Source organism: Zosterops lateralis (assembly GCF_965231275.1).
Source record: "Zosterops lateralis genome assembly, chromosome: 10".
Lineage (NCBI taxonomy): Eukaryota > Metazoa > Chordata > Aves > Passeriformes > Zosteropidae > Zosterops > Zosterops lateralis.
In genome coordinates, this window is record NC_139770.1 from 14,861,615 (window position 1) to 14,877,301 (window position 15,687).

At 45.8% G+C, this 15,687-nt stretch overlaps 1 protein-coding gene across 2 annotated transcripts; it reads left to right on the forward strand.

The window, feature by feature from the left end:
• Positions 1-613: 613 nt before the first annotated feature.
• On the forward strand, positions 614-15,326 carry PAQR9 (progestin and adipoQ receptor family member 9; the record flags this gene model as incomplete). 2 transcript variants are annotated; one of them, XR_014590794.1, is made up of 2 exons in its annotated part: positions 614-698; positions 14,983-15,326. XR_014590794.1 is itself a non-coding variant. In XM_083868677.1 (2 exons), the coding sequence occupies one exon, from the start codon at positions 1,315-1,317 to the stop codon at positions 2,521-2,523; it is 1,209 nt and encodes a 402-aa protein (XP_083724803.1). In that variant the 3' UTR covers positions 2,524-2,782; positions 14,983-15,326. The 2 variants fall into 2 exon arrangements, 1 of the variants encoding a protein (XP_083724803.1); XM_083868677.1 differs by lacking the exon at positions 614-698 and adding an exon at positions 1,315-2,782.
• Between the last annotated feature and the right edge of the window lie 361 nt (positions 15,327-15,687).

Consider the following 15,687-nt stretch of genomic DNA (forward strand, 5'->3'; position numbering starts at 1 on the left):
GCTCATGTAATATTTTGCTCCCCATGTTGGCTTTTGAGCACCGTTCAGTTATGTTTATTTTCTTAGCAGGTCTCTTGTGTAATTTTTGTAAGGATTATAAGCAGTGTCACCAGTCTGCCCTACTTTTGAATGAAAAATGCATTGAAAATCACCTTCAGCAACACAATTTAAAGACTTTTTTTTCTGCTAACTTAAAATACTTAATTCTGATTGCCTCCTTGTTCAGAAGATTTTTCAGATTGCCATGATTTACTATCAAATAGAAGATTTTTATGAAAATCTTTGAACAGAATGTCCTAGTTACACTTGACCTCAGTTTATACCATGTGACCATGCACGTATCTGAACATCACCATGTAAAACGGACTTTCGGCAGCCGAGAGGTATTGGATGTTTAAGACCATCTGAAAACAAACAAAAAGAGAACACGTTGAAGCAGCAGAGAGCAATCCCTCAGCCTGGCTTCTACCTGCACCTGCACTAGTGACTTAACCTCTATTTCCTTCAGATGCCTTAAGGAACTGTAACACCCGTACAGCGCTTTCCCCCGTATTTTTATATTCTGATTATGTAACTGTGCTGCTTGCATAACCGCAGCGACAATAAGTGTAGGATTTGCCCAAGGATCAACGCGGAGCAGCTCCCGCAGCCGTTCCCGGTGTCGCTCCCCGCCGCCCGCCCGGGGCGCGCAGATCAAGGTGGGTGCCGTGTGTGTCAGTGACGTTCACCCCGCGCAGCCCGGCCGGGGACGTGCAGCTTAAAATAACGTTTGCATCCACTGCATGAGATAATGCCCCCAAAGAGATCAGGGCTCAGCGGCCTTTGGCAGCCGCACACAGGACAGGACAGATCGCCGCCCCGCTGCCCCCCGTCCTCTGTCCGGGGCGCTTCCCCGGGGATGCCGCAGCCCCGCGGGACCATCTCCCTTTTCCCGGGGCTCCCACCCGGCTCCTGCCGTAGGCGCGGGCGCGGCCGCGCTGGGGGCTGGGCGGGCGCCCCGGTGCCCCCTTTGTGCCCCCCTTTGTGCCTTTCCCAGCGCGGGCCCCGCGGGCAGGGCCGCTCCGAGCGCCGCCGGGGCCGCCTGACCTTGCTCCGGGCAGGGGCTGTCCCGGCCCGCCCCCCCGCGGGCCGCATCAATCATTAACGCCGGCTCGGGTGTCCAGCGCCTCCCACCCCGGGAAACCCTACCCGGGGCGGCGGGGGCGTCTCTTCCCGCTCCTCGGGAGCGCTGGATGCGCCGCCGGTTTCCAGTTACCGCGATGCGGGGCGGCGGGGCGGGAGGAGCGCGGCGGTGCCGCCACTGCCCGTGCTGCAATGAGTGATGCTGCCGGGGGCGGCGGCGGGGGCGGAGAGGCGCAGAGCTACCGCGGATCCTCCGCCGGCGGCTGCGGGCGCAGCGGCTCTGCCCGGCCCGGTGGGCGGCGAGGCGGCGGGCCCGGGGCCGGCCGGGGCAGCGGCAGCATGCCGGCGGCCGAGGGGGACAAGAAGGAGGCGGCGCCGCCTCGCCCCGCCGCCCTGCTGCGCTGGGACGAGGTGCCCGAGGACTTCGTGGAGTGCTTCATCCTCTCGGGCTACCGGCGGCTGCACTGCTCGGCGCAGGAGTGCCTGGCCTCGGTGCTGCAGCCCACCAACGAGACCCTCAACTTCTGGACCCACTTCATCCCCCTGCTGCTCTTCCTCAGCCGCTTCGGGCGGCTGCTGCTGCTGCGGGGCGCGGGGGACGTGCCCTTCCACCACCCGGCCCTGCTGCCCCTCTGGTGCTACGCCTCGGGGGTGCTGCTCACCTTCGCCATGAGCTGCACGGCCCATCTCTTCAGCTGCCTCTCCCCGCGCCTCCGCGCCACCTTCTTCTACCTGGACTACGCCTCCATCAGCTACTACGGCTTCGCCAGCACCGTGGCCTACTCGTACTACCTGCTGCCGGGGCTGAGCCTGCTGGACGCCGGGGCCATGAGCCGGTACGTGCAGCAGCGGCTGGGCTGGCAGCTGGACTGCAGCCTGCCCATCGCGGCCTACCGCCTGCTGGTGCTGCCCGTGGCGCTGGCGCTGGCCGTGGGCTGCACGGCCGCCTGCTGCCGGAGCCGCGCCGCGTGCTGCGCCTACCCCTTCGCCGTGCGCACCTTCGTGTTCGCCATGCCGCTCAGCATGGCCTGCCCCATCATGCTGGAGAGCCTCTTCTTCGACCTCCGCGCGCGAAACCCCACGCTCTTCGTCTACTTCTACCGCCGCTACTTCTGGCTGCTGGTGGCCGCCTTCTTCAACGTCAGCAAAATCCCCGAGCGGATCCAGCCGGGGCTCTTCGACATCGTGGGGCACAGCCATCAGCTCTTCCACATCTTCACCTTCCTCAGCATCTATGACCAGGTGCACTACGTGGAGGACGGGCTGGCTGAGTTTCTCAAGGCCCCGCTGGCTGTCCCCACCTACCTGGGCACGGTGGGCTACATGCTGCTCCTGACCGTCTGCCTTGCCGTGGTCGTCAGGAGGTTCCTCAACGTCGCAGACCTCTGCAAGCAGGACTGACCGGGCTGGCGACCCTCGAGACAGCGACCACTATGCCGGTGACCCTTGGGCTGGAGACCCTTGGGCCGATGACCTTCAGACTGGTGACCTTCAGAGCAGACCCAGCATGTCCTGAAGAAGCTGTGAAACCTGGGAGGAACACACCTGTGGAAGAGCCAGGTCCCTCTGGTGGAGGTTTGCTGGAGAAAATGACCATGGCAGAACTGCTCGTGCTCTTTAAACTACTAGGTTACCAGGGGAAGCAAGCAAATGCTTACTGGTATGTTGCTGCTTAGAGTATAAGCTGAAATAATTTAGCTCTGCAACTAGGAAGAATGCATGAATGGTGAATGCCACTTACTAACAATTAGGTCTAAACTAGCTCTGTATATACATATATATTTATATATCTAGCTATATATTTATTAGCTACATATATGTGTATATATATGTATACACCTGAAGACATTTGTGCAATGATTTCTCATAGACTTTTAATCAACTCCTATGTGAAATTTCCTAGCAGATTATGCACTGACATTTATCTTCCTCTCTGATATTGTAACAGGCCTTTGCAGCCACATACTGGATTTTAAATGCAAACAAATCGATAGCTATCTATAGTTTCTAAGGTCTTACAGCCTTTTCAGCCAGGGAACAATAGATTTAAGAGAGAGGAAAAACAGCTGTGAATTATTACAGAATTACCAGTTGATGGAGAGACTTTAATTAGACAGACAGTGAGTGGTTGGTGTAGCCACTTGGATACTAAAATAAAATAGAAGGATATGTAAAATAACTGAACCAGAAAGGGGTCAAACTGGTTTGGAACGGGGGCAGAGGAAGAAGAAGGATACTGCATAATGGAATGGCTCTTCCCTCTGCATGTCAGGAACATCTGTTGTGCTAAGGGAGTTGCTAAGGGGCCCCTTTGTCTTCCTGGGTAAATCACCCCCAAATCAGTCCTCTAGAGTCAAAGTCAGATGCCAGACTTTCTATAAACCCCTGCCAAGCTTGGTGGGAGTTCTGTGGATATAAAGAGAGTAACTGATGCATGAGATCTAATTCTCGATCTTTTAAAAAACTACATGGAACTAGTTTATACTGCTCTTTAATTAGAGCACTGTCAGATCTAACATCCTAAAATTAGTTGCAGAATAAGATACTGCTGAATCTGAATTCAGCACCTAAAATCTGGCTGTACAAGTACTGGATACTGGCCCTTTTTCATCATTCCCCACGTTTTCCTATTCTGATTAGTTGTGGCTGCAGCTGGATGTGTTGAAGTCCTCTTTCAGAAGCTTTGGGGGAGTTCAAAGACAAGAATTAGGAGGTATTTTCCAAAGCAGTATCTTTTCAGAGCAAACCAGGTATTTTCCTTGTCACACGACAAAGAGCTAAGTACAGATCGATTTACTCTCTAGATACATTTTTGTAAACCGTGTCCAGATTTTAAGCAGATGCATTTTGCTTTGGTCTGACAGAATTAGTGCAATAATATTACACAAGGGGTTTACAAATCGAAGTTCATGTGAGAAACTACTTGTGTAACCCATTGTCAAAAGAAGGGCGGTTTCCTTAGGAAGCCCTTGTGTCAGACTGCATAATAGTGTAGGAGCTGTTTCACTCAGCTCCTGTTGTAGAAATGTATTTCTGCTTGGGTCTTTCCCATATTTGTGGACATGGCATCTGAATCCCAAGACAATGTTTTGAGTCCAGTCCTAATCTTCTGTAAGACAAAGGCTCCTTTGTTTAAAGTGGGAATATAGGAAGGACTGTAGCCCAGGATTATGAAGTCAAATCCTTAACATGGGTCAGAGTCATCACAGACCCAATAACTGATAGACCCTCTAACAATGTAACAGCTTTATGAAAAATTCTCAATGGAATTGCATAAGCTAAAAGAAAATTACACTCACTCAATTTAGCTTTTATCTCAACACATTTTAAGTATAATGGTGTGAATATTTTAGATTCTTAGTGAACAATGAAAATGACTTAACAAAAAATACATACTCTTTGCCAGACACAATTCTGCTGGTATGTAATTTCTGGAAGGTTCGGATGTGATCTTTTAAGGAGATTGACTAGAATTAACTGAAGTAGCAGTTCCCAAATTGTGGCCTCTTGAGTTATTGCTGTTGGGCCATATAAAACTGCATGGCCCTGTATGAGTGGCTGTGTTCAGTTTTCATTTGCCAACCTGCATTAAAAGAAAATGGAAATCACTAAAATTAAGTATTTTACCTATTTTCACTAACTTTTTTTTGTCCTAAACGTAGCATTGCTTTCTTCAGCTGCCAACAAAGCAGAAAATGATCTGCACCACTGGGAGAGGAGGCTGGTTAACAACACTCTTATTTCTTGAAACGTGCTTTAATATTGTGAAAACCCTGAAAAATTCACAATAGAAAGCCACTGGATCAAGACCTGCAACGATGTCATGCTATGAATTTCCACAACTGCATAAAGAGGCCAAAATTCTTTGAGATGCGCTGTATTCAAGTTAAAATAATAGAGGCATAGTAGTTAGAGTCCAATGACTCATCCAAACTAATTATGTAGAAAGGGTTTGCCTGGGAGATGGCACTAGCACATCCAACCAGCAATTAAATATAAAGAAATAAATCAGAAAGGCCAGGGACAGCAAACCTCAGCACTAGAAGGCAGCTCAGAAGCAAACAGTAAAGGCCAAATGTAAAAGACCAGGCTTTTAAAGCATACTGTATAATGAATTATATTTGTGCTTGTCAGTCACAATGTAGAGGACATCTCAAGAGGCAATGTCAAAAATGGCTGCTGCTAACTTGTAAAAATACATTTGATATTTGGAGTTAGGCCACGCGAGGTCATCTATATATATCTCAACAACAGATAACAGTATAAAGTTTGGATTGCAACCAACTGCAATTTTACTGGAATCTTACTGCTGTTACAGGAGTTGCCTGTGAGCCCCAGTCACAATGAAGATTGTGTACCTGGCTCTGATATTATGAATATTGCTTCATTCAGAAGTTTGTGTTGGGAAAGTGTTTAGGCACGTGTATGGGCCTGAGCACCTCATGGAATTATTTGTAAAAGCTGGTTGCAAGCACTGCTGTCTGAGCCACTGTGAGCAGGCTGCTGAATCCAGAGTGAATGGCTACAGGGAGATGTGATTAGAATTTAAGATTTCTAATTAATGGATTTTTGTTTGTCTGTTTCTTGTTAAAAAAAAAAGTGACTACAAATTAAAAAGGTAAAGTAAGTGTGGAGAATATCTAGGGAAATGTTATCTGAGTGTCTGTGTCTATTCAGTGAAGGGCATGTATGTAGATAATTGTTCATTTGCTGTGTCCAATGGACAGAACAAATCTGAGATAAAAAGATTAAAATTGGAACAAGAGATCTATAATTATAGTGCTTGAATTTGCTCACATAGAAGTGAGTCAGCATTTGTGTGACTTGTAAGGGTGCAGGATAACTTTCTGGTGTGAAAGTACACCACTGAAGAACATGTGTAAGCATGTCCAGAGCTCAGACGAGGTCTAACCTGCAGACTATATCCATAAAGAAATCCTAGAAAACTAACCTGCTTGCAGAAGTACCTGTCATGATGTTTTTATAACCTACCATAAGGTCTACACTGTGGATTCCACAGCTCATGTTTAAAACCAAAAAGGCTTTTCAGTTTTCAGGCCTTTTGTAGTAGAATCTGTGTGGGTATGGGAGCCAAGGTGGGGACTGGAGCACAGGGGTGGCCTGTAAATGCCTGGGTGTGTTTCTGTGTTTGGCCAGCACTGACCTCCAGACTGACACACCCGTGCTGATGTGAAGTGGCTGTTGCTGGGGCCACTGCCCAAAGTGTTGGTGGCATAGACACCCCCCCTTGCATTCAGCATGTGCCTAGGACTGCAATCTACACTGGCATATATTCAGTAAGCCTGGCTTCTGGGCACTTCTGAGTAGCCTGTGAGCTTCAAGCTCATCTTCATGTAAGATCGATAAACATGATGTGTAATTACTCTGTTTTCTGTGGTGATACAGTATTTCTTCTGCAGTGTATTCATTTGAATGTCACTATCCAGGATATCTCTGAAGCTCTGAGCAGCTTCATTAGCAAGACTGGAATCTACAGTCTGGAAACAAAGGGAAAGGTTTCATCTGCATGCTCCACTTGTAGAAATGTAGTTAAAAGTAGATGTTGGGTTTTTTTGCTAAAATGATCGTCCTGCTTAGTTGTCCAGGTGTTATGCTTATTATTTATTTCTTGAGTCCAGCTACTTTGTCAAGTTTTTGTCAACAGTGCACCTACAGAAAATGACAGTATGAAAGTTTTCCTTCGTGTTTAAGTAAACTCTCTGAGGCAGCACATTCACAGAGCGTTTTTGCACTAAACTCAGTTGATTACCATCCACATGCCTTACAGAAGCAAGTCATACCTGTAGTAATTGCCCAGATTAAACTGTTTTTCATTGCCTGTGAGAGTAAAAATTACCAAGTGGCCAGTAACAAGCTGAGGAGTCAGGCACTCCTGGGTTCTTATCCTTGCTTTGCCACTACCTGTTCTGTAATCTAGGGCAAGTTGTTTAAACTGTGTTCATTTTGAATGAATTTTAATTCATGTGAAACACTGGAATTGTACCGGGTTGAATTTGACCCTTTGTGTCTCAGTTTCCACATCTGTAAGATGGGGAGAATATACCTTACCTACCTCGCAGGGTTGTTCTGAAGACTAGCAAATGTTTGTAAAGCACTTAAAAATGCAAAGACCCTCCCAGGTGCTAAGAAGAAATATTACTGAACTCCAGCAGAGAGAATGTTATCTTTTTCCTCATCTCATAGGGAGAGGAACATGAACGTTTCCAGGTCATGAACTCTTGGGACAAACCCTTTTCATTGCCATACTCTGGGATGTTCACATCCCGTGTCTTGTGGAGCTGATGGCAAAATTTCCACTGGCTTCAAGTGGGGGGCAATCAAGACCCAGGCAGTATTAAACAGGCTGACTAAATGCTTAAGGGTCAGGAGTAAAGAGAAAACATACATGACTTACATAGGCTTTTCTTCAGAAATTCTCACTGGTAACTTGTGCTGAGGAGCATTGTAACACCCACGAGGCCTCCTTGTTCATTTGGCCATGGGTTGTATTCCAGTTACTATGAAACAATGGAGCAGGATTTCCCAGCAGTGTCTGTAAGACTGAATATCTCAGTTGCCACTGGGAATTTTGAACTACATCAAACTGCTTCTTACCAGAGTAAAAAGACCTGAAATAAATGAAGCTTTTAAGAAAAAAAAAAATGTAATCATTTGAGAATATAAAATTATATTGATCAAACAACTTTCTCTTTTTCCCTCCTGTTCTTCAAAACTAACAACATGGAGTTAATCCTATGGTTGGGTGAAATCTGAACTTGGATCTTTTGACCACAACTGTGTACTCTGTCAAGGAGCCCTGAATAATCATCCTGCTAACCCACTCTGCCCATCAACTGGAAGGGCTGGTATAAAAAGCACCACTGAGAAGAGGACCATATTTTTAAGAGCTTTTCTAACTGGCAGCAGGAGCTGAGGGGAAAAAAAGAAGACATCAAAGGGTTTGAGTGGCTTGTTAGTCAAGGTCTATACCTTTAGAAATTCTCCCAATATCCAAGTATATTCCTAGCTTTTGTTAGACACCTCTGAGTCAGGGCTATATAACCAACACTCAAGTTGCAGCTGAGACTTTACTCTCTTCTCCTCAGATGAGATGCAAGATGGTAGTATCACATGCACTGAAAGACACAGACCTCCATTCAAGACACTTGTGTCTTGGAGCTGGGTGTGGAATAAAGTTTAATAATTTTCACATCTTGCTTAGACAGATGCTGCTTCATTCCACTGAATTCAGTAATAAATTATTGACCAAGACAAAGGAAGCAGGCTTTTGCTCAAAGTTGCCTGGAAGGAAACACCACCAGCAGACTTCTGCTTTCAGGGCAATTGCTTCTTGGGCCATACTCAGAACATGGAAGATTCTGAAGCAGGGCTTTGCTATTTCATGGGAACACCTTAGGATTTGTGGTTGTAGCTGGGGGTTAATAGTGCAGAGAAACAGTTTATAGCAAGTCAATTCTGTCTGCTAGAGGTTCAAGCACGCTTTAGTAGGAGGTATCATGTTTAAGGGGCTGTGCATGCAATGAACAAAAAGTGTGAATTTTGTGTGGTTATGTTGGGAGGGTTTGAAAATTTCCTCTTTGTACACTTTTGGATGCTGACTACTGTATATGTAATGACTATGCATTTTTAGCAAAAAAAAAGGGGTGTGATCTATAAATAAAGTTGATTCTGAGTTCATTTTTGCAGAAATGCATTTATAAAGGTTTTTCTCATTTCTTAGTATAATTTACTGTGACACCTGTGGGATCAGAAACACGATGAATTTAGTTATCTTCAAACAGAGGTAATGCTAGCATGAGTACAAGAACCTTCAGTTCTTGTATAGGGGTGTTGGTATTTCTGAAAATGCTATACTAGCAAGAGTATCATTGCCATTTTGTTGTCCTTTATATTTTAAAGCAATAAAATAGCATTCTTTGCCATTTTAGTTCTCTGCTAACTAATTAATGATAGACATCCCTGCTACATTAGGATCTAATACATTAATATGTATTAGAAGATCAGTGTTCAGCCTACAGTGCTCACTGAAAAATCATGAAATTGGTAGCAACAGCAATATCAAAAATCACAGCAAAATATTGACTGCAAAATGAAGAGGTCTATTTGGCATCAAGCAAAGTTTCCCATTTGGCAGAGTAGGATCGCAAAATACTGTTTTCAGTCCAAGTCAGGCACCAAAAAGCACTCAGTGAACTGCAATTACATAAAGTATCTGCCTTAAGCCTTTTCTGTCAAAATTCAGCAGGACAGGATGTGTAATTGCAGGCTCCCCCTGATACTGTGAAAAGACTGAACAGAATGGAAAACTAGGATCTTCCAGTTGAGGTTTGCAGAATTCCTTCAAAAATTCTAAAATTCTTGAGATTACTTGCAGACTTTGTACATCCTATTTGAAATGTGGCAATGACTTCAAGAATTTGATGATCCCAGCAAAAAGCTCCATTGTCCTCTTGGAAGCAGATGCTTCAAGAGACTACATCCTGCAAATAAACAAATGCTTCCAAACAAGACTTCATCCTTCTGTTAACACTTAAGGGTTTTCATAATGTTATCAGCAAACTCTGGATCTGACTGCTGAACATGAATGTGCTGGAGGAAAACCAGAAAAACCGATTAAGCCAGTGAAGATGGCAAAACACTGAGCAGAATGGTAGGCAACAAAAGTTGCAGCTGCTAGGACAGGTAGTTAATTGAGGGCAGTACCTCAACCTTCAGCTGTGGTGGATCCATAGTTACTCTGATAATCTACTGGAAGTCAGAAGGCAATCTATATTTTGTTACGGCATCACTTCTCTGACAAATGGCCCTAAAAGTCAGGACTGTATTTGAGGAGGAACAAAGGAACATCTGACACAAGAATTACCTTCAGATTTTATTCTCTGATCATAGGATCATGTAAGGTTTGCAAGATCTGCAAGTGGAGATGAAACTCATTAAAAATTAAAAGCTGGTAAAAATGTAGAGCAAATCAGTATTAATGCTAAGGCTACATCTTGGCTTGCCTTTGGGGCAGACACTACAGATGCACTTTCTGCATCAGAAACCCTCCACTACAAGGCAGATTTCTTATCAGGAGTGGCAATATACTTCTGTTAGCGGGGAGCTGGAAATGCTGCTTTTTCCAGAGAGCACAGCCTTTGGGAAATGATGCATGCTTTACAGAAGCAAAACAACCATGTCACACAATCTTTTTGGAGACTAAGCAATTTTATAGAGTTTTCTAATTTGAGTCTCTCCTGCCTCCAAGAGACTGTCCTTGTCCCTCCTGACTGATGAAACATGAAAATAGTTTTCTTTCATTTTTGGTGTTAAGCATACTTTTCAGTATTATATTCTGTTTGCTAGAAAATGTCTGTTCTCTCTCACTCTCCTCTGCTGTCCTGAGAAACTGGGCAATGCCACATTTACAAGAAAAAAAAAATGCTGGATTTTTTTTCCCCCTCTTTATATGCTGAGCTCTCCCCATCCGCAGCCCTGGGCTATGGAATTCAATCACTGGCACTCACTAGTGTTCCAAAATCTCAGCTTGTCCTCTTAGCAGCACTTGGAAAGACAACTAGGAAATGTCAGTGGGGTGGATAACAAGCAGCAGTATCTGTAGCCTTCAGAAATAACACAAATAATGAGGAAAAGGTAAACAGGTCCCTGGGGCAGCTTCTCTGATACCTTTGTACACACAGGCGGCATCTCTCATTATCCAAAATGTAGTGAAGCTCATAAGCACATGCTTAACTTTAATGGGACTGTATGTTTATCTTTGTTCATTGGTGGGGTGAACTTTTCTTTGTGCTTAAATGTGCTATAGAAGCTGAGCCCTAATGAGCAGCCAGTGCCAGGGAAATGCTGCCAGCAAGAGTCTGGCACAGCAGATCCTGCCATCCAGCCTTAGGGCAGTGTCCTACACTCCAACACCCAAGGCTCACATGCCCCCCTCAACTGGAGGACTTTAAAGAATTCTTGTGGCATCATCTGAAAAAAATTTAATACAAAAGAAAGAGCAAAATATATATGTATAGTTAGAAGTGCCCCAGCTTAGTCATGAAATGAAGCTGCAGACTTTCTATTTGCACCAATTACAATAGCAAAACATTGTTTCTTGTAGTGTAGTAGAAAATGATAGCTTGAAGAGAAACAGTTTGGAACAGTAAGTAACCAGAATCACTGAGCACTAAATATATATATTCACTAGCCAACATAGTTAAAAAATATTTATTTCTGTAATATATAGACTCAAAACTTAAACGGAGAAGCCAAATATTCTATGAAGAACACCTTTGTCCCTAGCAATACAGTATATTCCTTCAAGCTATAACTATTCTGCCCCAACAGAAGCATGCCATCTCTTTTATTCTAAAGTTCAGATATTCTTTAGACAATTTAAAAAAATTACTTAAATGTGTTCAGTAAAACACAGAGAACTGAGACTATACAAGAGTGGTAAACCTGCTCAAAGTGCAATATTCAGCTTGTTAAATGAATATTATTTGAAATCCCAGCTAGCTTAGCACTCAGCAGCCCTATCACCTCAGAGTGAATATACAGCCAGTGTATCTTCAGATCTGCTTCTACTGAGATGACCATTATTCCAAAGAATATAGTGAATTGATATAATGAATGACAAATAGTAGAATACCTCCATTACAGTTAATCTGTAATGAGTATATTCTTGTATTCAGACATAAGGCTGAATTACATACATGAAAAAGTTGGTGGTGCCCTACATACTTTGGTTGAGGTCTCCAGCTGTTACTAAAAAGACATTTTAGAACCCTTCCTTATTAAAGGAGGAAAAAAAAAAAAAAGGTGAAATTAGCCTCACAGAGTTTAAAAGATGTATTGATTTTGACTTTGCTGGCAGATTCTTACATGGGTTTGCACAAAGCAGATGAACTGGTGGACTTACAAATATTACCAAGTGAAGTAATCACTGCTTTCTCTTCTGAAAGTCACAGTGACTTTCTCCAAGCAGAGTTACTGGAGACCCACAGTGAATTTGGCCCTCTCCTCTTTAAAGCTCTTGTGGCTTGGAGTGCAAGTCCTCTGTGGAAAGTACTAGATGTTCCCCTAGCAGTTTCCAACACACTTCATTGATGCTTTTTAATAACCCCAAGGAATGTTATTCATTAGCCAAATATGCACATAGAGCCAACAAATAATTATGATTTTCAGGCTCTGGAATTGTCATGATTTCTAGTTTCAGTGTAAGGGCAACACTGCCAGGTATGTCCTAGACATTAGTGACTTCCAGCTTATTACTCAATACTCTTTGTTTCAAAAGCCATTTCAGTCCCCCACTAACTCATGAATGAAACAATCTGCAACAAACAGGCTGGTAAATGAAGTCTCTAAGGTGACAACTTCCCATGTGCACTATAATAGGTCAGCAGTAGCACGGTTCCTTTCACAAGTGATTCCTGAGCTAAATTCACAAACAAGCATCAGACTCAATTCTCTTCCCTGGGCATTTTGCCCAGAAGGCTCAAACAGGCTGGAGAATAATTCTGACTTGTGAAAAGTTCTTTTCCCCTCCTATTCCCTGATCACATCCCTGTGTGCTGTACTGGCCCAGAGGATGCAGCAGGAATGCAGTGAGGCACAGCACATCTCTGTGCTGCTCCAGTCCATCCGTGGCACAGAGCCACACCATCCCACCAGGGCAGCTCCCACACACGAGTAAAGCAGCCTGAGGAGCTGCAGTGACAGCCCTGCCTGCCTGCTGTGCCCAGTGAACCTCACAATAACGAGGCTCAGCCCTGCTGGTCACTAGAAAGTTTTGCAACATTAGTCTGTGGCCAGCAGACCTGTGGAGGACACTGAGGTCAACCAGCAGGAGTTTCCTAGACAAGATTTGGTCTTACTAGATTTAAGAAAGCAAACATTCATTTTCTAACTCAGCCATCAATGATAAATTATATAGAGAATAGAAAATTTCTGTTTCCTTGAAGTTGCTGCATACAGCTTAAAGACTAAATGACAAAAAAAAAAAAAAGAAAAAGATAAATGGATGTAAAAATATGACCACAGGAGGATAAACATGGCTGGAACCAGTGGAGAAACAGATAAAAGGGACTACAGTGGTTTTTTGCAAGTCATGTAACAAAGAAAAAGTTCAAGGAAAAGTCACCTTTAATATCAAAGCATTCAGTGACTACAACCACCAGAGACCCCTTTTATGACTCTCTGGGACCAAAATAGGACTTCCAGTGGGAGGTGGATGCATACAAATTAGTTCTAGGAAAGTAATGTTTATGTATTAAATAAGAACCACGTTTTAATGAATATGTATGATTACGATGGATAAATGCCTTGTTGTAAAGCCTCACAACACACACAGAATAATAATAAAAAAAAATCCTCTATGTGTCCTGCACAGATAAAGAATGCCTGCTTTCTAATGTTTCAAATGTGTTAGAAAGTTTATTCCAGCTGATTTCCGTGTCTTCAGTGCTCTGAGGTCTGACTTGGATCGAATCCTCAATTTCACCAGCTTGAAATGAACAAGGAAAACAAATTATTCACATATATTGAAAAATATTGGATAATTCAGATTGTTTTCATCTGCCCCAGCACATGCACACGGATGAACAGGAGCAGAGCGGTGTGTGCGGGGATGAAGTTGCAGCAGTGGGGCTGCAGTGCCTCTGCGATGGGGCCGGGGCTGACCCGGTTCGGTGCGGTGGGGCCGGAACTGACCCGGTTCGGCGCGGAGGGGCCGGAGCTGACCCGGTTCGGCGCGGAGGGGCCGGGGCTCGCCCGGTGCGGTGGGGCTGGGGCCGGGGCTGACCCGGTTCAGTGCGGTGGGGCCGGAGCTGACCCGGTTCGGCGCGGCGGGGCCGGGGCTGGCCCGGTTCGGTGGGGCTGGGGCCGGAGCTGACCCGGTTCGGTGCGGTGGGGCCGGAGCTGACCCGGTTCAGTGCGGTGGGGCCGGAGCTGACCCGGTTCGGCGCGGCGGGGCCGGAGCTGGCCCGGTTCGGCGCGGCGGGGCCGGGGCTGACCCGGTTCGGCGCGGCGGGGCCGGGGCCGGAGCTGACCCGGTTCGGCGCGGTGGGGCCGGGGCCGGAGCTGACCCGGTTCGGCGCGGTGGGGCCGGGGCCGGAGCTGACCCGGTTCGGCGGGGCCGGGGCCGGAGCTGACCCGGTTCGGCGCGGCGGGGCCGGGGCTGGGGCGGCGCTCCGGGCCGCCAGGAGGAGCCGCAGAAGCGCTGCCGGCGCGGGCACGGCCGGGGCCGAGGGCGGAGAGCGGCGGACACGTTTTCTCTCAGCACAGGAGCCGGCGCTGCATTTCTCATCTGCAGAGCACAGGAGGCAGCACGGGAGCCCCCGGCAGGCGCCTCCGCCCCGCTTGCCCTGGCACAGCTGCCCTTTGCAGCACCTCGACTGGGCGCCGCTACTGTCCCCTGGGCTGTTTGGAAGGGATGCTCCCCATCCATAGAACACTCTCAGGGAGAAGCTGGCACAGACAGCCTGGCTGTCTGGCAAAAATAATGCCTTGGAGGCAGCTGCTTGCTGATATAATCGAATAAGGGAAAAAAAAAATGTTTTGAAGGGGATGATGCCACCCTCTTAGACATTCCTGGAACTTAAACTGAACATAAGTCAGTCAGAGTGAGAAGTATGCATCTTGCCATGCTGACTTTTTATTTAAACATATTGACTAAAATAAATTCATTTGGTGTGTTTCCTTTATCACCTGCATGCCACAGCAGATGCAGATTAACATACCTATTAGACTTACATATTAGTTCAAAACTAGTGTGACAAGCAAACAAAGGCAAGAAGTAAAAAAAAAAAAAAAAAAAAAAAAAAAAAAAAAAAAATCTGAAAGTATCTTCCTTTGCAGGATTTCACCTTTCAAAGCTGAGCAGTTGAAAGTCATCAGTTCAGAAGTGGCTCCTTCCTGACCCAGAACAAGTGAGATGGATGAGCCCTGGTAAAGCTCGAGGTAGCCATGAGGCACACAGCTGGCTGGCACAATGCCATGACCACCCTGCCACTGCCAGCAGGTTGCCTACTGCATGGGAACACCTCTTTTACTCTGTTACTCAGGTTTCTGACTGACCCGTGTTCATAGAACCCGCCTACCATATTCCCAGCTGATGTCAAATAATGTCAAACATATATCTCATGCTACAGTTTTCAACACATTAGGCATTAAAATGTACTTTCTGAAATACTGCAGTTCCTTTCTTGGCTGTAACATTGCAGTGTTAATTGGAATATTGTAACAGTGCTATGATTCAATCCCTGCCTGCTTTATGATTCAAACTCCTGCACAGTTTACTGCAGGAGCTGTTGGACTGGCTGTGCTGTTTGTAGGGCAGAGCTGACACTCATCCTCTCAGTGACAGACACAGACACCAGCTCTTGGCTTGCCATGACCTTCAAGCTCTCCTGGGGAACTCCCATTCATTTTGGCCAGTGACACTTCACTCCCAAACTTCTGCTGAAGATCATAGAGCGCCCTCAAGACACCTGTGCTTTCCTGTGCACTGTTCATTTTTCAAATAAGTCTCTTCTGGGCACAGCCACAATCCAGAGCTGCTCT